Below are 24,797 nucleotides of genomic sequence, written 5' to 3'. Positions count from 1 at the left end.
ATGAACACAGCCTGACCCCTTGGGTGTAAGGCTCCTTGGTGCCATACACTAGAGCCAACTAAAATTATTCTGCCCGAAGGCCTCCTAATTGTTGTGGGGGAGCATGCAATAAACAAAAGCACGTGTGGCGGCAATTCAGCTATCGGGGTGGAACATGCTCACAGTAAAGTTTAAAGTCGCAGGCAAAGTGAAGACAATAACTGCTTGAAAGCCCATAAACCCTACAAGTTTGAAGCTGCAAGCTCTTCGTGACAAAACAAACTGAGAAAGGGTGTGACTGATTCAGCACAGGGTAGCTTCTAAAATTACTAAATAAAGACTACATACCCCGTACAAGAATTTTCAAACAGATTCATTTTTGGAATAAGTCTCAAAATATAACTAATTAACATGAATAACATAACTGTAAGCCTACATGTTGTTTTGATATTGTTATTGTTTTATTGTTTGTTTTTATTGTTATTTTATTTCTTAATTACTAACTATAAGACACCCACAACTCCTTAAATAAAGGACACAATTAAAACAGATGTTGGAAGCATCTGCATTACATTTTTGTGGTAAATTATGTTTAGTCTCTTGAGATATGTGAATCTGCAAGTTATACTATAAAAGAATCCTAAAATCTCAGAAACATTAAATACTCAAAATCACATATGACAACTAAAAAAAAATCAAACTCTAGAGCGAAGGAAGCTTTTTATAACACCTTAAGTGTTCTGCATTCTCATTAATGAAATCTCTTGTTGATCTGAATGCACTTTAATTACATACCGCCAGATCTTACTAACTAATTGGGATTAACTTCTACGTGTCAGTCTGTTAACTGCTTCCTTCACATAAATACTTTTCATTTTAAAATAAAATTCCTTCTGCTGTGCCACAGGCTCATACTATCACAGGTGCAACCTCGTTAAACAATTAATAATTTCCCATGACTAAATTAATTTCTTTAATTTCCTTTAAATTTGAAGGCAAGAACATTTAATGAGCAATAAGATAATTCGGGGTACCATTATGGTGATAACTCTCTCTGGGGAAATTAGAAGTGTCACAGCATGGACTCAACAGACTCCCCAGAGAGAAAATTATGTCCTGATAATTCCTAGAGGTATTGTTATCAATGATCTAATATACAAGCCAGTATTAATTGCAATATTTAACATCATTAATATGGTTTTCACTGTTACTGCAAATTCACCTCTTACTGGTGATTTTCATATTACCAATTACGTAATCTAATAAATTATATTTATGTTAACATTATTACATTTCTCAAAAATTTAAAAGTTACAAAACTTCAAAATGCCCTTCAATTTTATTTGGCAATAAAGCTCATGCCATGTATGATCTTTAAAGAGATATTACTCACCTCCAAACTACACAAACTAGAACATCCTTTTGACAATATCTAACATAAAGCTGTTATACATTATTTTCTACAAACCTCACCAGAAATAAAAAAAAAAAAAACACATATTAAAAACAAAAACAAAACACCACATGTGCCAGCAGAGTCTAATTAGTCACGCTTCTTCCCATTTGAAAAATGATCTCCCTAAAATTTCTTTAACTATTTCAAAAGTAACCTATTCCTAAAGACACTAAGTGTCTGAGATTTACATCAGTTGGAACAATATGCCATTAATCATTATAACTGGCTTTTTATCAAACAAAGGAGAGAATTCACTACAGCATAAGAAAAATGAGTGATCAAATACAACCAATTATCTAGTTAAACATTTATAAGACCCCAGTATTTGTATCATTTAATCATCATTAGTTATACTACCCAGCATAATCACTATATCCAAATTATGTAACCAGAAATACTGATGACCTTTCCCAGCATTTCATAAGTAGGATAATGACGAAGACACTCCCATCTGCCCCATGAGCACCACCAGCCATACCTGGTAAAATTAAATATGGCAAGCAAAAGCCTTTCCCTGAGAGAAACAGAGACAGACACAAATAGAGGGGAGAGGTTTTCTACAATGTATTCATTTATTCCTCAGTTATTAATAGAGGAGGGAGATTAAACAAATACATAATCCAAAACAATAAAAAGACAATAAGCAAATACATAATAGTATCTAATATTTAAGCACTATGCAGAGAAATAAAATAGAGTGATATGATGGAAAATGAGTGGATGGTTATTTTAGAGTGGGTAATTCTGGGATGACCTTGGTGAGAAGGTGACGTTTATGGTGAGATTAAAAGACCCGAAGGAAAAACAAGGGCAGAAAGAAAACCTGGAGAACATGTCTCGAGGAAAGAATGAGCTGGGTGTGTTGAAGGAACGCTGGCTGGAGGATGGAGAACAAGGGCGACGGGGTGAGGAACGAGGTTGGAGGTGAGCATGACAAAACCGCACGGCACTCTGACAGCACCAGGGAGGGACGTGGGTCTCCAGCAGGGAAGCACGGTACTGCGAGCTAACACACATTTTACAGGGACAGCTCACGACGCTGGTGGGGAAGGAATGGAGAGGAGGACGAGTAAAGCAAGAGTGGAAGCAGGGAGGCTGGACAGGAGGAAGTGGACCCGACCTGACTGCTACAGGGAGGTGCGAACAGCAGACGGAATCAGGATATGATCTTGAGGTGGAGGCAAAGGAGCTGCTGAGGAATTGAGTATGAGGAGAGAGGGGCAGAGAGAAATCAAGGATAAATCATGGATCTGGGGCTTGAGCACCTCGATGGATAGTGAAGCCACTGACCAGGATAATAAACAAGGCTAACGAAGCAGCAGTGTGGGCAGAAGGCAGGTAATAAAAATGTAATACAGGATATAAGACGACACAGAACCAACCACTGGCAGAGAAACCTGTGCTCCAAGAGCATCACCGGCAGAGCGTCATCATCGTCACCCTCATCCTCATCCTCATGCCCATCATCGGGGTTCTTTCTACGTGCCAAGCACAATACTAGAAGCTCCATAGCTCATAGGAGGTAAAAACTATGATTCCTCTAATTTATTGATAAGAAAAGTGAAGCACACAGATGTTCAATAACCTGTCCTCCATCACACAGCCAGAAAGTGGGGCATCCAAGAATTCACCCCAGGCAATCCGACTTCAGGGCTCAGGCCCTGAACCACCCCACTAAACAGCCAGCGCTTCTGATTCCTCCCAGCTCCCCCACGTGTTCCTCCCCATATAAATTCGGGTGTCCACAGGGCTCCATCCTCAGCCTTCTCTTCTCACTTGGCTCATCACTCTGGGCCACGTAACCCATTGTTCCATCTCTTCCCATCTGTTGGTTCTGGAAGTTAGTGTTGAGTTAAACTGATCCGTGGTGCTCCCCTAACCCTCTACTGGATACCCTATCAGAACTCTCCTAGAAATTCCTCCTCCTCCATCCCCCTATTCTCCTACACTGAATGATACCCAGTCAAGGAAAAAAAATAAATAAAAGGAATGCATAATTAAATGTATTCTACATAAGTGTTCCTGGAAAAAGAAGTGCTTATCAAAATTTCTAAATCTGATGAATATTTGTTTTATGAATATTTAGTGAGAAAGATGTACGAAACATAACCACAGTCATATGAAAAAGTCATAATATTCACATAATAATAATATAAAGGGAGACAAAATATAAAGGTATGCTAAATGTAAAATGACACAACCGAATTCTAACAAACATATTAGAATCTATACATTCAATGTTGCCCTTCAAACAAGCACCGTGAGAGGATATGGACTTACTCCAGGAAGGCTTCCAATACTGAAAATATGTTTGAAATTCCTCCTTGGATTGTAATCAGTTTGTGAATCACATGAAAATTACTGGTCTCATTTAAGAAGATATCTCATTTTGGTCGAAAGAAGAATACCAAGACTATCTACTTTATTCACCAAGTACATACTTGGCTCCAAAGGATTTCTGAATCTTCCAAATAGTACATTCACCCTCAAAAATGGAACAATTTTCATTACTGTATTTATTAAAACTATATTTCAGGCTCTGAATGCAATTCCAAATAGAACTGGGAAACTGTTTAGATTAATGTCGACCTCATCTTTGCCCACATCAGACTATTCAAATAGAAACTTCCAAGAAAGCAGATGAGAGAATCCTTACCATATTCCCATTCTTTTAAAAATCATCTAAATTTCTCAAGGCATTTCCTTTAAAATTTAAGGAACACTTACCCCTAAATATGTAAATACGAACAGCCAATCTAAATTCAAAACTCAACTAAGCTTTAAATATTTTGATATCACTTCTCATTTGACAGATTTCTTATTATTCTATATTACCACATAGTCTTTTCCTAAAATAACTCTCAAGGAACTAAAATCTATACAACATAATATAATTAGATTGATCAATATTTAGCTTTCACTTAGAGATTAATTCATCCATCCAACAAATATTTATTGAGTACCCATGACCAACTACTCATTGATATAAAGCATGATCTACAGAAGTGAACACTGCACTGCTGGTATAGCATATTCTGATGTGTTAGAAGCATACTAGTGTAAGAAATTACCCAGTAATCATTATTTTTCTGAGAGTAATCTTTTTGTTGTCTTCCAAATTACATGTTTCCTCTAGGATAACACTTTCCTTAGGGCCTCTACCATGTAGTTCATCCACATTATAATGAGCCTTTATGCTATTAGGTTCCATTAGGGACTAAATCTCCTTGACCGGCTCCTGAGACCATTACCTCAGCATCTGAGATTTGGAGCCGAAAGAGAACATGGTATAAGCAAGACACGACTGAATCTGTGTCCAAAATAGGGAAAGACACAAAATGCAGCTGGAGAAGAAAAAGGCGACCAGATGATGCAAGACCCTCTACGTCACACAAGGAAATGCAGAATCCACCCTAAGAGCCATTAGGAAGTGATACAATAAAAAGTACACTTTGGAAAGATGACTTTCGCTACAATGTAAAGAATGAACTAGAAATGGTAAAATGAGAGGTAAAGAGATCAGTTCAGAAGCTTCTGCGATAATCCAGGCAAAAGGTGGCAGTAATCTAAATAAACTACAGTAGTTACAGTCAGGGTGTAGAGAATTAGCAGATTCAAGAGCTATCTAGGGAGTAAAATCAAGACAAGAGGAGAACTGCCTAAATATAAAGTATGCGATTCGCTTGTTCGTAGTTTGGACGACTAGATGGACGGTGCTAACAGTCACAGGCAAAAGGACAATCTTGGGCAGAAAATAATAAATTCCATCTTGAAGACTAGGAGCTTGAGGTACCTATAAAAATATCAAGAGTCACGGTGATTGAGAAGATCAGACTGGCCAGGAAACGGATGAGGAGCTTTTTCTGTGAAACTAAAGAGTGAGACAGACCCGGGGCCAATCCCAGCCCCGCCACTTACTGGCTACGTGACCAAGGGTGAGTTAGTTCATTGGTCTGAGCCTCAGTCTCTTCATTTGTGAAGTGTGACAGATAAAGCCTCCTACGGCTTGCGTTAGGAATAAATGAAACACACATTCACAATGCCTCGCACGGGGTGCGCGCGCTGTAAGAACGCAATCCGCAGCAGGTGCTGGTAGCAGCAGCAGGGCTACTGCCCTGGACAAAAGCCAGGAGCCAGGGGCCAAGTGTCCAACCAGTGCGAGGGGCCATGAGGAGCCCAGGAGACAACAGCGACAGGGATGGTGAACGCCCTTTCTTCGGGTGGCAGAGCCTCGACGCAGCAGGTTTCAGCCCTCCCTACCCCGAGAACAAGGAGGAATCGTGGTCTGGAAGAGGCTCTGTGGATGGACAGGCTGCCACCCGACCCCCGATCCTCACGGCGTGGGGTTATTAGAGAGCCAGCAGCCGCCACGGAGAGGGTGACGGGAAACAGTGTCCTTGGGGGAAAGAGGTCTGTTCCAGTTAAACCAAGGAGGTGAAAAAAAGTCCATAAGAAATGGAGGATGTGATTTTTTTTTTTAATAAACCATTTAATATATATTTACTTTTGTATATAGACTGTTACCCAAGAAAAACAAAAATGGTAAATTAAGAGTTCAGACATCTTAGACCACACCTGACTTCTGGGCTCACAAAGATGTGGAAACCTGTCCTGGAGAAAATTTCTTTCTTTTTCTCTGAGCTCTTCTTTCCTGCTTCAGCGCAGGCTGGTCTCTCACACCTCGGTCTAACAAAGCGTTGCCAAGAATGGCTTCCTATCGTATTTTTGATGTAGGTACCAAGGCACAGGCCACTGTTTGAACTTGTGCCAGGAAGAGAAATTCCAAAGACATTTATGTATCTTAATATTCATTTAAAAGGTGGTGCTTGAAAAGATGGAGAATGGGTTGATCTGACACCCAGTTTGTCTTCAACAAGCATTTACTGAATGCCTACTACGTGCCCTAGGTACCACTCCGGGGTCTCGGGATGAAGCTTATACTCTAGGGAAAGCAGACAATGAAAAAGTGAAAAGGCGATCAATTCTACGCAGAAAAACATGGCAGCAAAGGCTTACTGGGTGGGTGTGAAGGTTCAATTTTCATTAAATGATCAAAGAAGGTGATAGTTAAATATACCCCGGAAGATGATGAGTTAGTAAGCCGATGAGAAACTACTCGAAGGTTTTAAACAGACACAATTTGACTGAAATTTTGTATTTTACATTTAAGGTTTATATAACTTTTATTGAGAGCAGGCTGAAGGGAGGCAAGGATGGAAGCTGGTAAGCTACTGAAATAAGTTATGTGAAAAAGTAAAATTACTTTGACCACAGTAGTAGCAGCAGAGGAGGCAAGAAGTATCCCAATTCTAACTGTATGGTAAAGATGGAGCTGTGGGGTCTGGGAACAGGTGAGACACAACACGAGAGAGCTGGAAGAAGCCAGGGACGTCTCCAGGAGCTTCAGCCTGAGCAAGGGAAGGACGGACCTGCCACCAACTGTGACAGAGAGGCCTGCAGACAGAAGGGTTGGGGGGCACCATTCAGAGTTCAGCTTCACACGTGATCGCTTTGAGACACACAAATTTGAGGTCAAGCAGGCAACTGGATACCTGAGTCTGGAATTCAGGACAGAGGTCCAGGTTGAGATATAAATGTGAGAGTCACCAGCATATGGATCTTATTTAGAATCACGAAACTGGAAGAGATCTCCAAGCAGGGATACAGATAGAAAGAGGTCTCAGCCTTGAAGCCCTCCATTGTTAAGAGGTCCAGGAGGTGAGGAGAAATCAGCAAAGGATGGACCAGTAAGATGAGAAAAACAAGGTTCTTGGAAGCTGAGCAATGAACAGGTTTCAAAGAAGAGAGTACGATCGACTACTAAACGCAGCTGATGAGCCACGGAGGCTGAGGCCTGAGGGCTGACCAGGGACTGAGCACCTGCATGTGACCGGGACCTTGACAAGGCAGGCTAGCCGGGAGGGTGGGGAGAAGGCTTCACTGAAGCACACTTCAGAGAGTGAAGGGGGAAATGGGAGACAAACCTGCAAATAAAGCTAAGAATTAGCAATAAAAGGCAGCAGAGAAATCGGTTAACAGCTGGAGAAAAGAAGGACTTTAAAAGCTGGTTTTGGGTTTGGACTTGTTTTGGTTTTGAGATAGGCTGGGACAGGGGACCCTCTACCTGACCCTCTACCTCTTACTTGCAACTGGGCAACAGGATGTAAAAAAACCATAAGGGACTAAAAATAACTGCACGCATGTGCAGTCAGGCAGTTATGAACAATAAGATACACAAAGGCCACAAACCAACGGCCCCTTCTGAGGTGCCAGGAGCAAAAGCAGGGTCCTGCACAAGATCCCTGCACACAGCACCACCCAGAGGGCGAGCAGACCACCTAAGCCAGGCCTCCTGACAGACCTACCCCGCCCTCAGCCCGTTCAATGAACCAGCTCAAGCCCCCTCGGGGAGCAAGCAAGGGCACCTAATGCTCGTTTTCACCCCCCAGCCCCACCCCCCAGCGGCACGAGTCTCAATAAAGCCTTGCCTGAATCTCTCATCTGGCCTCTTACCAATTTCTATTGATTAAAGAGTCCAAGGACCCGAGCAGGTCACGGTTTGTTGTTTAGATGGAAGAGAGAACCACACGATGGCGTGCTAGTGAAGGGCCTGCAGAGAGGGGCAAACAGGAGCAGGGGGTGGATGGGATCCGGTGGTCAGGGGCGCGCTGGCCTTGGGCACAGTGTGGCTGGTTCATCTGGTGACAGAAAAGGCCAGTCATGTGACTACGTGTCTGGGAGAAGTCGGTGGAAGTTCTCTTCTGATTGTTTCGGTTTTTTAAGCTTAACGGGAAGCAAGGGCATCAGCTAAGTGTGAGGATGGGGGAGATAGTGCTGGGGGTTTGAGGAGAGCAGAGATACGAGATGTCACTGAGGGGAGAGGGAGTGAAGGGGCCAACAACACGACTGCTGGGCAGCTGAGGTTTACTTGAGGTTCACAGTCATGAACTGAAACTGTGGCAGGAGCCCTCTTTCCTCAGAACAGCCGCTGCTCATTCTCCTGTGCCTGAAGTCATTCAATGAAGCAAACTACCAAAAGGAGAACGTCACACCTAAATTTCTACAGAGAATTCAAAACACACAAGCTGTACTCAGTGCTACTTATAACAAACAGCTTGGCAAAATCAACTTATCAAAAGAAGTAAACTACGTGATGACCCGTATTTCATAAAGTAATTCTGTAAGATGAGCTAAAGACCGGGGACGGTAATACAACCATCACGTCCAAAACCCATCCCACTCAACACAGTCCACGGGGGCAACGGCGCTCTGGCCCCCAGAGCGCCCAGATCACTACCCCAAACATGCTGCAAGGTCACCTTCATCTCATCCCTACGCCTCGCTTCACAGGGATGCAAACGCACAGGGGGCCTGCAGTTTGGGCCACCAGGAAGCTTAAAGGAATGGTTGATCTACCTACCTTACTGCTTGGGTTGGAAGGCTCCCAGACAAGGTTCTCATACCTTCCAAGCAATAAAAACGAGGAACGTCTATTTTCCTACCTGTAGATCTGGGAAGCTTTCCCTCTTTCACAGGTAGCCAAAGTGTTACACTAGATATCTTCAAATTTGCAAATAAAAATTATAACCTAAGTCCTGGTGATTATCATAATTAAAACTAATCCTCCCTTCTAATCACTCCCATAAATTCTTAAAATTGTGCTCTGATTATAATTGTTTTATATTTATCTTTATGATTAAAAGTGAATGTACCATAGTGCTCTTCACTCAATGATCAGAAATCAAAATACTCAAAAAATGTTAGTTGTAAACTTCCATTGTTTAAAATTAGTCTCATACTAAAATATTTTAGTGAGTATTTTCCTATTTCTCTGTCACCACCTTTATATAGTCTGAATTTTCTTTTTTAAATTAAGCTAAATCCATTGTTCCACCAACAAGAGTCCAACAGGATACAAATCTAGTCAAAACATCCTTTCAGTACTTTCTGGCTTTAGTAGAAGGAATCAAAGGAAAAAGGGAAGGAAAAGGAAGCTGATAGAAAAAAAATTTCCCTAAGTTCAAGAGAATGACAATACACACAAAAAAATTAATAGAGATACATAAATCTCACATCCTAAAGCTTAAAAAAAAAGGAACTCACACAGTACTAAAAAAAAGGAACTCTCAGTAATATGTGAGACCACATATTACACATTACGGGGTTAGAGTATTCATCTCGGAACAAGAAAAAGAAAGATATGCCAAGAATATACATCACTTGTCATTATACAGGGGATTGGTATTTGACACTTGGAAAGCTGACTTCGTTTTCTGTTTATGTCCAGACACGTATTAGCATCACAAAAGTAGGAGTCACTCAGCTAACCATATGTTGCCGTATCACCCCGTTATTCAGGCCAATGGTGTGGAACACAACAAAAGAAGGTTGTCAGCCCCTAGCAGAGCCTGTCCTTTGCCAGCCTTTAAAAATCATGCTACTGAGAGCAGTAACATTTTTCAAAGACTTAATAAGCAATAACGCCTGTAAACTCTTGTCAGGTAATCTCACACCATCAGTCTGGACGCAGAGACAGGAAAAACCCTCCCTCTTTCCCCCACCCCTGGGAGCAGCAGCAGGAGGCAGAGATGAAGGGAACTGTGTGAAAAGAGATGCAGAACCACGGACGTGGTTCTGAAATGTATGCTGCATGGTCCCAGGAAACCATGACTTTCCTGGCTGGTGAGTCAGTAGAAGGCAAAAATGAAAGTGCTCATTTTTTTTTTTCCTTTGAAATTTAGGACTGTTCAAAACAGAATTTCAAAATCATGACATGAACTACCTAATTTTAGAAGTGCTTCTTTTACTGTCTTCACTAGAAACAATATAATACGGTCCCATAGTATCTATGTATGTGTGTAAAACTAGCACTAAGATACGTCTGTATCTAATAGATAGAAACTGCTTACTATAATCTTGGTAATTTATGACCATACACAAAATATAGATGGTAGATCTAAAAAAAAAACAAACAATCATCTTGAAATTAAAATATTGGTCTTACTCTAAGCTCTAAAGGTTCTCTTTTCTGAATACGGTACAGAGAATTCAGACGGGTGTAACAAAGAAAACAAGGTAAAATTCAATTGGGTAAAGGGCTAATTTAAACATGTTCATTTGAAGGCGTCCCTGGTTGGTTTCAATCACACATTCTTATTGAGCCCCTGCTTCATGTGGGGAGCTGCAGTATCACAGGACATCCAAAGAAAGTAAGACACAGTCTAAATCCTCAAGGAGAGTTTAACCCAATAGCAAAGATAAGGAAAATGCCCATGTAAAATGACACAAGGGCCTCAGAAACACCAGAAGAGACATACAAAGGAGGCACCATCACGTTTCCAAGGAAAAAATATTACATTCACAAAATCAGAAAAAGCTTCATAGTGGAGATGGCATTTTAGATGGTCCTTGAAGGGTGGGCAGGATTTCAAAAATTGGAGAGGGGGATAAGGGCACAAGATGAATAAAGTCACAGAGGACGAAAAGACAGTTTATTCTGGAGGCAGTATTTCCTGCACTGTGCCTCACAGACATGGATTCTGAGAGAAGCCAATAAATGTGCTTAAACAGAAAGGATCCCATGGTCAAATAAGTCTGGAAAACACTACCCCCCGAAACCCCCTCCAGGAAATTCACAGTGTACCCTAATAATACAGGGAAGGCTCTGAGAAAGTACTGTCATGAAGCAGCTGTGTAAACCCTAGTCTCCCAAACTTATCTGACTACGGAACTCATTTGAAAGAACATCTGTAACAGACCAATTACAAGTACTGAAATTGAATCTGTGATTTAAAAACTCCCAACAAACGAAAGTCCAGGACCAGATGGCTTCACAGGCGAGTTCTACCAAATATTTAGAGATGAGTTAACACCTATCCTTCTGAAACTATTCCAAAAAACCTGCAGAGGAAGGAACACTCCCAAACTCATTCTATGAGGCCACCATCACTCTGATACCAACACCAGAGAAAGATACCACGGAAGTACATCTACCAAGTCTTCACTTCCAGAATTACGATCAAGCAAAATTGGGACAAGGCTAGCACAGTAAATTTGGAACACTGTAGAAGGCCTCCAACACCAAACTGAAAAAACATGGTATTTATGAATAACAACAACAGAAATGAACTGCTGCCTCTGCGCAGGGGTGAATGTTATTTTAGACACGTCGTCATACACTGGGCTTTAGGGCAAGCACCCACAGTGAACACAGCATGCTAGGCGATCAGCTTCTGTGGTGTGTGTACATGCTTCGCTGACACATTCCTTTAACTTCATTTCATGTTATAAAAAAACGAGCAACTACGTAACAGGGGAAACGCATTGCTACTCAGAGAAAATAAGAAAAGTGACAGTAACAGAAGGCAGTCGTGGGCAACGCAGGACCAGCCAGAGCAGAGACAGGCCCTAGACACACAGGCGCCGCCTTGCCTTTTCTCTTCCTCTCTGAGCCAAACATTAGCTCCCAAAGCCTGTAGGTCATTCAATTCAAGTTAAAAGCTAAAGCTGCCCCCCTCTGTTTTTTCATATTTGTACATGAGGACTAAATATTCTAAAACAGTATTTTATAATAGAAACAATTCTGATTGAAGCTTGGATTCATAACTAGCATTTTTGGCTACTTTATTTCCTAAAGGGACTGTACATGTACTACTTCCTTCCTCACTGCATGTACATCTATGTCTACACACACACACACACACACACGCACACACACTCTTATGGCTGCATTTATTAGAACAAATTACCTGCGGTTGGAACTGAGGAACAGGTGGCCCTTGCATTCCTTGTGATTGCTCATCCATCGTCTGAAGCAACAGGAACTTCAGAACTCTGCAAAAAATGTAAAGTTAAAATTTAAATAATGCAATCATTACCAGTACATACTTGAGATGAACCTAATGCTTCAAAAATGTCCATTAAGACACTCCATACTCTTATCTGCCATTTGCTAAATCCAAGCTCTGCTTAGCTAACACAAATATTCACTATCTCAGCTAATTCTTATCAAAAGTAGCACGTTATGCTTAGAAAATCCCGTTTTGTGAGATGAAACTCTCTCTTCTCCATTACATCTTATAGATCAAAGAGGCTTCCCCTCTCCCTCCCCGACATGAGAAGATAATCACCACGGTAAGCTTCCCAGAATTGTGGCTAACGTTTTACATTCCTAAAATGCACTTCATCTTCATATTCTAAAAATGTTAGCACTTTTGTTCTTCGTGTCCAACTATAATGCTTACTGTGATTTTCAGGTTTAAACTTAAAAGGCCTGTCCTCATATGAGGGTGTTTACTCTTTTATGCATATATTTTTTGTAATTACAAAACATCCACCCATTAATTCAGTAAACACAGGCTGAAGACCAAGCATACGCCAAGTCCTGCACAAGGCTCAAGAACTAAACTATAAAACAGCCGACACCCCTGTCCAGGAGCCACTTCTGCACTGATTCTACACAACACCAAGTATCTCTAGGTTCTTCATAAGTGTAATTTTATAACTAAAATCTTGTGGGTTTAAAAAACTAGGGTCCATTTAAATAGGATCAACAGACAGAGAAATTAAAACACATTTTCACTTCATTATACCCTTTAAAAAGCAATAAAAATATTCTAGACCTGGGTTATTTGTATTGCAAATATTTTTTACCATCTTGTAGAAAACCTTCCCAATGGCATCTTTTAATTAACTTATGAACAGAAATTCATAAATTTAATATGTTCTAATTAAGCAATCGTTTCCTTTATGGTTAATGCTTTTGTGCACAAAATGCTTAATAATTTAAGAATTATTTCCCTACTCTAAATTCTCATACAGTATCTTTCAATGTAAGCTTTATTGCTTTGCCTTTCATATCTAAATTTGCAATTGATCTGGAATTAAAGTTTTGTACAATATATGGTGAAGTCAATATTTAGTTTGTTTTTCCATATGGCTATCCAACCGACTTCAAATCATATACTGAAAAGATTGTCCTTTACCCCACACCCCATTACAGTGCTACTATATCATTCTCATCATATATCAAATGACTGCACACATATATATAATATACCAGTGTATGGTGTAGGTTTATTATAAAGTCTTGTTATATGCTTAATCACATATATGATTTTAATATAAATTTTAGAACCAGCTTGTTTGTTTCTATTTTTAAAAAAAAAAAGCCTATCGAGATTTTGATTACAATTACATGAACTCTATAGATCAATTTGGAGAAAACTGACATTTTAATAATATTGGGTCTTTAGACCCATGAATACAGGATATCTCATTTATTTTAGGTTTAATTTCTTTCAATAATGGTTTTCAGTTTCAATACTGGTCTTTCACATGTTTTTTCAGGTTATTTCCTAAGTATATTATATTTTTTGATACTAGTGTTAATGGTAGGTGTTTTTTATTTCAATGTTCTGACAGCATACAGAACTACAACTGATTTCTGTATATTGACCTTTTATCTTGCAAACTTGCTAAACTCTCTTATTGGTTCAAGTAGATTTTTTGTAGTTTCTTGCCTTATTGCAATGGCTAGAACCTCCAGTACAATGAATAGAAGCAGAGATATCATTTTCTTGTTCCTATCTGAGGAGGAAAGCATTCAGCCATTTACCATTAAGTATAATGTAAGATGTACATTTTTCATAAATGCCCTTCATTTATCAGGTTGAGTTAGTGCCCTTCTATCCTTACTTTGCTGAAAGATTTTATAATGAATAGATGTTAGATTTTTGTCAAATTCTTCATCTGTGTCTGAGCTGATTATACACTTTTTAAATTGTTAAAATGTTGAATTTTGGTGGTTCATTTATTTAAAATTTTGAACATTCATTTCGGTGAACACTAAGCCAGTATTCATTTCTGGGATGGACCCCATTTAGTCATGATATATAATCCTACTTATGTATTTTTGGATTCAATTTTATATAGTGTTGGATTCGAGGAGGGAGGAGAGGGAAGGAGAAAGAGAATCCCAGTAATGAATTAGAATACATTTTAGTGTGAAATCTGAATCATTAAACAATCAAGAGACAATGCTTTAAGGCTACACATTAAGGCAACACTGGTTATTTAAAATGTGTATAAGCAACAAGGACACTTTTGCAAAAGGTAGTATAAATTAAACAGTTTCTCCAGCTTAGGAAAAGAAAAGCTATTACAAGCCAACTACACATCCAAAATGGTATCTTACAACTTACTGCTATTATTCTAATGCAGGACAGATTATTGTTAAAAACTGCACATTTCAGAACACCAAGAAATTTTCATTTTTTTCTTACCTTTTAAGCAAGACAACATCAGAATAAAGACTTTTAAAATTAAAAAAAAAAAGAAATCTAAATCATTAAAATCAACATTTCACATCTAGTGTCCCACAGATAGTTTCCCAAGACACTTCATAAAAAAAAGGTTTCCTGGTCAAAGACCTCTGTGAAATACTACTCGCTATATGAATCTCTCTTAGAAAGTCATAGTAAATATTAGCTAAATATTACTAAAGGACCCAAGCAGGCCTGCAGTTAAAAAAAAAACAACTTCACTTATATTTAACTTATTTAAGCACAAAATGCTTTCTCTGTGTAACATATTTTAATATCCCACAGCTTGACTAATCCTGAAAAGAGAAGACACTATGAGAAATGTGCTAGATTATAACAAAGTGGGTTTCATCACACCTCCTGATGTGTGACAATGTCTAAGCAAATAAAATTATGAAGAAAAGAAGCCAAAGTAAAACAAAACAAAAAAAACACAAAAAAGAAACATAAAAATGAAAGGAAACTTAGAAGTGATTTAACCTAACAATCTGCATAACAGGGAAATCACTTCTACAGTACCCCAGACAGAGGTCAAAGAGCCTCTGCTTAGAAATAAAAGTCTGTATGAAATACTCATATTGCACATAAGCTTAGTAATACAATGAATAATACGCAACAAAATTTTCTTTGCATAATATCTAACACGGTTCCATGTGTCACTGGATTCTTAATGCTTTTACAGAAAAAGGATATATCAATGTTTGTATACTGATTTAATATCATCATATTTCCAAAGGCCAAATATATTTATATATTATCTCTTTCCACTAATCTCCTCACAAATGAAATAAAAACACATTTAATGTATAAATATGTTAAAAACATTCATTCAGTCTTCTAGATTATAATTTCCATGATACAGGGATCTACCTGTGTCATCCACAGCTGTACCCCCAGTTCTTAGGTCAATGCTTGCCACAAAATGAGTGCTGAGCAAATATTTATTTAATGAATGAATAAACGTATCTCTGTCATAAAAACATCAAATAATAATTGCTAAAGTTTAATAAGTCTAAAATCAATGGCGAGTAAAATAATGATCAACTTCAACAAATTTGGCAACCAATCTTCAATTAAAAAAGGCTGCCCAAAGAAGGTGCTGCCTGAATCAGGTTTTCAATAAGGAAGAGTTCACAAGGTTTAGACGAGGCAATGAAGAGAGGAAACCTGGGAAAAGGAAAGAACACATCAAAATACCCAAAAGCAGAGCACAACATCTTATAAGTAAAATTAAAGTTGGCAGGTGGTGAGAGATAGCTGGGGGGAGTTAAATATCACAAGGTTAGGCTAACAACATAGACAGCTGTGCGCTCATGAAAAAGCTTTTATGATATTTACTTTATCCAGCTGGTATCAGACAGCTAATGCTGGGTTTCAAGAAGCTAAGAGAGGGAAGTTCATTTTTTGAAATACAACCTTTCTTGCTGTGTGACAGAGTAGAGGGGCTCACAACCACAAGCAAGACCAGTCAAGAAGCTACTGCAACAGTCCAGACAAGAGGTGATAAGGGCCCTCACCAAGGTCTCTTACTTCACCTCAACCAGCTTTCAATACAACTATCTCACTTTCTGCAAATGTTCTGTGCCCCATATTCTCCTGGATTTTCTCCCACATTATTGCTTCTTTTTCTAAGTTCCTTTTGCTATCCAACATTTATGTTGGAGTGTTCTATGACTTGAATCTTTATTTTTTTTAAACCTACATTCTCTCAAGGCAACCCATCCAGTCCCATGACTTTGATTACTAACCATGGATGATTACTCTGAATTTCTCTCTACTACACGCATCTGTTCTGAGCTCTGAGCCACAAACACCAATATCCAAATGACCGCCTGATAGCTTCACAATTCTTGAATAGAAGATTCCATCTCCCATTCTTTAAAAAAAAAAAAAAAAAAAAAGGCAAGCTTCTCTAATCTTCTTTATCTCTTTACGTGTATCACCATCTACTCAGTTGATCCAGCCCAAACTTCTTAAACTTATGGGTCTCAGGACCTCTTTATCTGAGAACCCCAAAGACCTTTTGTTCATGTGGATCATGGCTATCAGTATTTCCCACATTAGAAATAAAAACTGAGAAATGTTTAAAATACATACTAATTCATTTACAAATAAGAGCAATCACTACAGGCTTATAAATAACATACTTTTATGAAAAATAGCTAACTTCTCAAAAATTAGAAGAGAAACATTGTTTTACATTTTGTAGATTTCTTTAATGTCTGTCTTCTACATTCAGGTTGTTGAGATATGTTGTTTTGGCTGAAGTATACTTTTAAAAATCTGGTCTTACACAGATGTATAGTTGGAAAATAGAGTGTTCTAATACCCACTGTGGATATCCCTGTGGATATTCTTTAGTACTAACACCAAACTTGACAAGTGGCAGATTCATAAAGGTTAACTGCAACGTGGACTGTCAAAACTTACCAATGAACTTTTGTACTCTGTAATGTGAAAATCCAATGGCCTCTCTTGCCCTCTAAATAGATCTTTTACTCATGCATGATTTTGTAACATCATGCACTGGTCATCTGGAAAATTTTAGTTCCCTTAGTTACTCAGATCCTCTATAAATGTTGAACATTTCATTATACAATATTCAAAAACACATTCATCAATATCACCACTAATCTCATCAGAAGTCTTTAAATACTAGGAAGATGCCAAGGACAGAGTGATGAATATAATTTTTCCAAAATTCCAACTTTCACTTTAAAAGTTCAAGTTTTATCATTAGTAACAAACAACGTCACTTGTTTTCCCTTAAATGACAGGCACTTAATTTTCAAGAAAATGTCTACAAAACACCTAGGTCTGAATGTCAGTTGCTGCTTCAAGTGAAAACAGTGTCCCATGAAAACAGTAGCTGTCAGGCTGCTCCTCCAACACCTGCAGAGAGGCTTTTCTCAAGACAACTTTGATTTGCTGCCATGGTGCTTAAAGTCTACTTCCCATTTCATCACACGTATTAAAGGACTTGTACTCAAAGGTTGAAATGTGATAAAAAATAATACTCTTTAACTGCTTCATCAAGTACATTTTAAAATGAAACTCCTACTTTTTATTACTATTCCATATGGTAGAGAAGACAAAGACTAGTAGTTTGGTATTGCTGCACTGATTCAAGCTAAGGCATCAGTGCTTTTACAAATAATGTCTTAATATTACAAAAATCATTTGCTCTTGCAAACCACATGAATGAACCTCAAGGACCCCAGCCAACCCCCAACCCTCACCATCCCCAGAAGTCGAAAGACCACACTTTCAGAAGCTCTGGTCCAGTCAAAAACCTAGAATTCATCTGTGATTCTTCCCTCCCCCTCACCTCCCTGCTCCCCATTCCAACACACCAGAAAGTGCCATTTGTTCTATTTCCAAAATAAATCTCAAATCTGTCCATGCTCCTCTATTGCCACTAATACAACCCTATAAGGTGTCATTATATCTCCGCCAGAGATTACTCTAATAGCCTAGGAAGTGGTCTCTCTTCTTCCATCATTCTCTTCACAGTGGTATTTCCGATCTTAAGGAAAAACCCGAACGAACTTTTTGGCCACCCCAATATTTTAAAAACACAAATCAATTCATGACATTCCCATTGCTCTTGGACTAAAATCCCAACTCCTTGCCAAACACGGCAGGGCCCTGTAAAGCATCTCCTGCCTCCCTCTCCCACGTCAGGTCATCCTAGTCTCTCTCACTAACAACCTGCCATCAACATAAAAACCCCTCTGCTCTTGAAACCCTTTAAGTCTTTCCTGGCTTCAGGGCCTTTGTACGCTGTCCCTACCCTAACAATCCTCTCCAAAGTAGGACCCAGCCCTCCCTGTTTACCTTTCATATCATCACCCTTTCGTTCCTATGGAGCAATTATGACAATTTATAATTATCTTATTCATTTTTTAACTTGTTTATTGTTTATCTCCTCTGCTATAAGGCAGGTAACATAAAGGCAGGACCTTATCATTTTGTTCCCTGCCGTACTCCCCCAGCAAGAACCTGGCACATAACGGGCACCCAATAAACATCTGCTGAATGAATGGAAAATCAGGAACAGAGGACAGATTTTACAGTGGCTTATGTTTAGACGTGTAGGACTTAAGACTGATTAGAAAGTTAAAGACAACTCCAAAAGTCATCATTAGCTTGGAGGACACAGGGCACGGGAGTAGCACCATCCAAACAAGACTGACAGAGAAGAAACCAAAATAGGGTGGGTGTTAGGAAGAGCAGGGTACAGGATGAAAATGATACAGAAAAACCTAACTGTGAGTTACGAGGAGAAAGGCCACATATAAAAAGTTCATAACAGCCAAATTTTGCCAAGTAGAATCTCTAGGAAAGGGGAATTCAATACACTGTCCTGTAATTCTCATATCGATTATTTTTATTAGCTAAAGCTCTTCAATGTGTTTGAAAACAGTTCTCTTTTTTAAAATGGAAGTATAATTGACTTACAGTATTATACTAGTTTCGGGCATACAACACAGTAATTTGATATTTTTATAGAATATACTCCATACAAAATTATAAAATATTGACTACAGTCCCTCTGCTGTACATTATATCCTTGTAACTTACTTATTTTTTACCTAGTAGTTTGTACCTCTTAATTCCCTTTACCTATCTCCCCCTCTCCCCTCTGGTTAACTATTAGTTTGTTTTCTGTGTTTGTGAGTCTGTTTCTGCTTTATTATACTGGTTCGTTTTCTTTTTTAGATTCCACATACAAGTGAAAACCTACAGTATTTGTCCTTCTGTCTACATGTTGTCTTTCTCTGTACATCCATGTTGTTACAAATGGTAAAATTTCATTGTTTTTATGGCTCATTAATATTTTATTGTGTATATATACCACACCTCCATTATCCATTCATTTGTTCATGGAAACTTAGGTTGTTTCCATGTCTTCACTATTTTAAATAATGCTATGAACACTTGGGAACATATATCTTTTCAAATGAGTGTTTTCATTTCCTCTGGATAAATACCTAGCAGTTGAATTGCTGGACCGTATGGTAGTTCTATTTTTAATTTTTTGAGGAACCTCCATACTATTTTCCATAGTGGCTGCACCAATTTACATTCCCACCAGCAATGCACGAGGGTTCCCTTTACTCCACATCCTCTCCAACAATGTGTTATTTCTTGTCTTCTTGATGACACCCATTCTGACAGGTGTGAGGGGATATCTCATTGTGATTTTGATTGGCATTTCCCCAATAATTAATGATATTGAGTATCTTTTCATGTGCCTGTTGGCCATCTGTATGTCTTCTCTGGAAAACTGTCTATTCAGTTCTTCTGCCCATTTTTTAATTGGATTTTTTTTTTTATATTGAGTTGTATGAGCTCTTTATATATTTTGGAGATTAACCCCTTACCAGACATATCATTTGCATATATTTTCTCCCATTCAGTAGGCTGTCTTTTCATTTTGTTGATGATTTCCTTCTCCGTGCAAAAGCTTTTAAATTTGATTAGGTTCCATTTATTTTAGCTTTTGTTTCCCTTGCCTAAGGAGACAGATCAAAAAATATACTGCCAAGACCAATGTCAAAGAATGCACTGCCTCTGCTTTCTTCTAAGAGTTTCATGTTTTCAGGCCTTACATTTAAGTCTTTAATCTAGTTTGAGTTTACTTTTGTATATTGTGTGAGAAAATTGGGCTTTCTATTCTATTCCATTGATCTGTGTGTGTGTTTCTGTGCCGGTTCCATACTGTTTTGATAACTGTAGCTTTGTAGCACGGTCTGAAGTCAGAAAGCATGATACTTCCAGCTTTGTTCTTTTTTCTCAAGAATGCTTTGGCTATTTGGGGGTCTTTTGTGGTTCCATACAAATTTTAAAATTATTTGTTCTAGTTCTGTGAAAAATGTCATGGGTATTTTTTTTTTTTTTTTTTTTTTTTTTTTTTTTTAATTTTTTTTTTATAGCGACTTTATTTATTTATTTATTTATTTTTGGCTGTGTTGGGTCTTCGGTTCGTGCGAGGGCTTTCTCTAGTTACGGCAAGTGGGGGCCACTCTTCATCGCGGTGCGGGGGCCGCTCTTCATCGCGGTGCGCGGGCCTTTCACTATCGCGGCCCCTCCCGCCGCGGGGCACAGGCTCCAGACGCGCAGGCTCAGTAGTTGTGGCTCACGGGCCCAGCTGCTCCGTGGCATGTGGGATCTTCCCAGACCAGGGCTCGAACCCGTGTCCCCTGCATTAGCAGGCAGATTCTCAACCACTGCGCCACCAGGGAAGCCCTGTCATGGGTATTTTACATAGGATTGAGTTAAATCTGTAGATCACTTTGGGTAGTATGGATATTTTAACAATATTAATTCTTCCAATCCATGAATATGGTATATCTTCCCATTTATTTGTATCATCTTCAATTTCTTTCATCAATATCTTATAGTTTTCTAAGTATAGGTCTTTCACCTGCTTAAATTTATTCCTAGGTATTTTATTCTTTTTGACGCAACTGTAAATGGGACTGTTTTCTTGATTTCTCTTTCTGATCTAAAGATAGTTTCATTATTAAGTGTACAGAAATGCAATAGACTTCTGTATATTAATCTTGTATCCTGCAACTTTACTAAATTCATTTATTAGTTCTAATAATTTTTTAGTAGAGACTTTAGGGTTTTCTATATAAAGTATCATGTCATCTGCAAACAATGGCAGTATTACTTCTTTCCTTCCAATTTGGATGCTTTCTATTTCTTTGTCTTGTCTGATAGCAGTGGCTAGGATTTCCAATATTATGTTAAATACAAATGGCAAGAGTGGGCATTGTCTTGTCTCTGATCTTAGAGGAAAAGCTTTCAGCTTTTCACCACTGAGTATGAAGTTAGCTGTGGGTTTGTCATTATGGCCTTTATTATGTTGAGGTATGTTTCCTCTATACCAACTTTGTTGAAATTTTTTATCATGAATGGATATTTAAATACTCCAAATATTTTCATATATATCCACAATCTCAGTACACATTAAAGTAAAACAATCTTCCCATATTCTTGTGTGTAGTCACATATTTTGCAGAAAAGAAAACTACAAAGTTAAGAATCTGAATTTCATATATAAAAGCTAACTCAGTGACAAAGTATTTATTTATAAGTAATTGTGTCTGTCAGTGGACTAATTCATAATTCACATGACCCTGATAAGAAAATTATTAAGTAAAATACAAAATACTATATATACTATAAACAATAAATAACATAGCCTTCAGTGACACGGTATTAGATAGCCATCTTAATTTGAACACTGAAACAGCATTTACAGCACCATTCCTTAAATGAAAACAACACCTTTCCTAGTTCCATTTTAATAAACTTATAAAATACAAAGCCCTGAGATAGTTATAAGCAAATTAAATCATGCTAAATTTATACTTTTTTCCTGAATATTACTTGAATTGAATAACCTCAGTTAATATGTTCACCTTGGCCAAAATCTTCAACAAAATGAGAAGCTTTATTCTGTGTCTATAGACATCCTCAATGAATTTATTATTTCTTACAGGAACTGCCTTTAAATCATACATTTCAAAACACTAACCTGATTTTTTTGTCAATTATAAAGTACAGTACTAAACATATGACAGAATAAAAAAGATGAGACTTAAATATGCATTGATATTTGTAAGAAAATCATTTTGTGCATTTTATTTGTGATCGTGATTTTGGTCAAAAAAGTTATAACTAGCCATTAAATTAAAATTTTTTAATTATAGTCAATACTAAAGAATGCTTAGCTAAAGAAAAATATTTCCTTCATTCTGCAACAAAAATTACTTAATAATAAAGACTTAAAGGTCAGTCAATCTTGCAATCTTTCAACTTCTAATGTAAAGCTTAAAGTAAATGCAATTCAACTAACAATGGGTATGTATAGATTCTATTCATTAAAAATCTTTCTCTTTCTGTTTCCAAACATATATTTTGATAATTTCATCATTCTATCCAGTTTCTCAACAACCAATTTTGACACAGTACTAAATCCTAAATATTGAACTATGTACATACCAATCTCAAGAGATTTCAGATAAACAATGATCAACTATATCATTCCTTATCTAACACATACTCTTCTATATTATTAAAGACTCTGGAAGCTACTTCCTGCTACTCATTACAGAAATTTTTTAAAAGTATTCTCAACAAAGAAACAAGTCAAAAATGGCATTCCAAGTACAAAATAATAAAATTATAGCACTGGAAAAGAAGCAGTAGAAGATCAAATTCTAGTTTAAATCTAGCGCTACAGTTTCATTCATAAAGCAGAATGTTCTGCCTTATTTTTGTTAATAGTTATAGGCACAAAGAAATGTACATTAGAAATAAATATAAAACATGTTGAATATCACTGATAAAGAATACAAATTTAAGCAACAATGAAATAGTATACACTTGAGAACCTTTCAAAATGACACATATTTTAAAATTATATGTAATGCTTACATACATGTAATAACCTTTCTAGAGAGCAATATGGCAATAAACATTAATAATCATTCATACACTTTTACTCAGGACTCTCAATCCCACAACTCTATCCTAAAGAAATAAATCAGTGACTGAATTTTGGATTACACACAAGAATGTTTATTAAAAAGCATTTATCATAAAGGAAAACTAGAAACAACATAATGGTCCAACAATATGAAAACGTCTAAATAAATTACAGTAAACACATAAAATAGAACCCTAGACCAACTGTTTATTAAAAATTGTAATGATATTTAAAGATGTGTCCAGTATAATGTGAAGTGAAAAAGCAAGATTTGGAGACAAATTTCCATGTTATATGTACTCAAAGTATACTGTTCTTATCACTAAAAATTAGATAATTGTGTCGTTATTTGTTTAAGCTAACTATCTTGCCAAAATATCAGCCAAATAAGGGTAGGAAATTACCTATTTTATACATCACTGCATCCCCACGGTGGCTGGCACAGAGTTAAACATACAGCAAATATATAAACAAGCAAATATATAAACAAGAATCATACAAACTATGATTCTAACATGAATTCATAATATTTTAAATCAAAAACAGGAAGTTGCCTAATAAAATAAAATTATCTTTAAGAAAAGCACATTTGTATACACGTATGGGTATTAAAAATAGTACAGGCAAACGTAGCTTCCATTATAGCAAAAGGATAATTCAGACCAACCCTCCCCTCTGAGGGCAATTAGTTACACAAAAGAAATATTTTTCAATCTGCTGGAATGCATCATGGAGCTGTGGAAATAGGGAAGAATTACAGGACCAGTGTCTGAGGGATGAAGGAAACCAAGGAGAAGTGGGTCTAATATCTGGGCATTTTTGCACTGCCTGTGGAGGGGCAGTTATGATGCCGAGAGGCTGTACAGCACTTCCAGCCTCTTGGGACTACAGAAAGTGTAGTCCACAGCTCAGCAAGGGGTTGTGGCGAACAGCCCCACAATCTGGGTTGGGACCTTGAAAGCCTTAACCCTGGTAAACACACCTTCACAGTACTAAATCATCTGAAATCCTGAAACTGGATTGAGGTCATCTCTGATAGCTAAAACCCCCAGGCACCTGGCAGAAACACATGGAAATACACTCTGGAGAAAGAGAGTATCTTAGGTTTCAAATTACTGCTACAAACAATTCTACACATATAATCTCCAATGCATAATAAAAAATAACTAGGCACTCTACCAAATAAGACCACATGAACAAAAATCAGTAGAGAGAAAAGACAGAATGAAAATGCTCTCAGACAGAAGGTGGAAGATGCAGGAAGGAATCATAAAAAAAGGCAATGGCGGACATTTAAGTAAGTATTATCAGCATGAACCAATAGATAAAAGTGATTATAGAGTTAAAAATAAATCTAGAATTGAACACATGAAAACCAATATATAAATAGAAGGTTAAATGGAGATAAAGCATGTTAAGGTTCCTATTACAATGTCTGGAAAAAGGAAAGTACAAATTAGCCTTATCTTTATTCTTCTAGTCTACTTATCTTGTCCAAAGTTTTTATTTTAGCACTTCTTTTTATTATGGTATA

At 37.7% G+C, this 24,797-nt stretch overlaps 1 protein-coding gene across 9 annotated transcripts in view; it reads right to left on the bottom strand.

Annotated features, from left to right (window-relative positions):
• NEK7 (NIMA related kinase 7) overlaps positions 1-24,797 on the bottom strand; it is a 150,087-nt gene that overhangs the window by 83,675 nt on the left and 41,615 nt on the right. For all 9 annotated transcript variants that reach the window (XM_036848519.1, XM_036848529.1, XM_036848564.1 and 6 more), the window contains one exon: positions 12,184-12,268. In XM_036848519.1, coding sequence (XP_036704414.1) covers positions 12,184-12,240 — 57 coding nt within the window. In that variant the 5' untranslated portion in view covers positions 12,241-12,268. Of the gene's footprint in view, positions 1-12,183; positions 12,269-24,797 lie in introns of those variants that run through there.

This window comes from Balaenoptera musculus, chromosome 1 (genome assembly GCF_009873245.2).
Source record: "Balaenoptera musculus isolate JJ_BM4_2016_0621 chromosome 1, mBalMus1.pri.v3, whole genome shotgun sequence".
NCBI lineage: Eukaryota > Metazoa > Chordata > Mammalia > Artiodactyla > Balaenopteridae > Balaenoptera > Balaenoptera musculus.
Note: the sequence above shows the minus strand (reverse complement) of the source record. Positions and strands in the feature narration are given on the sequence as shown.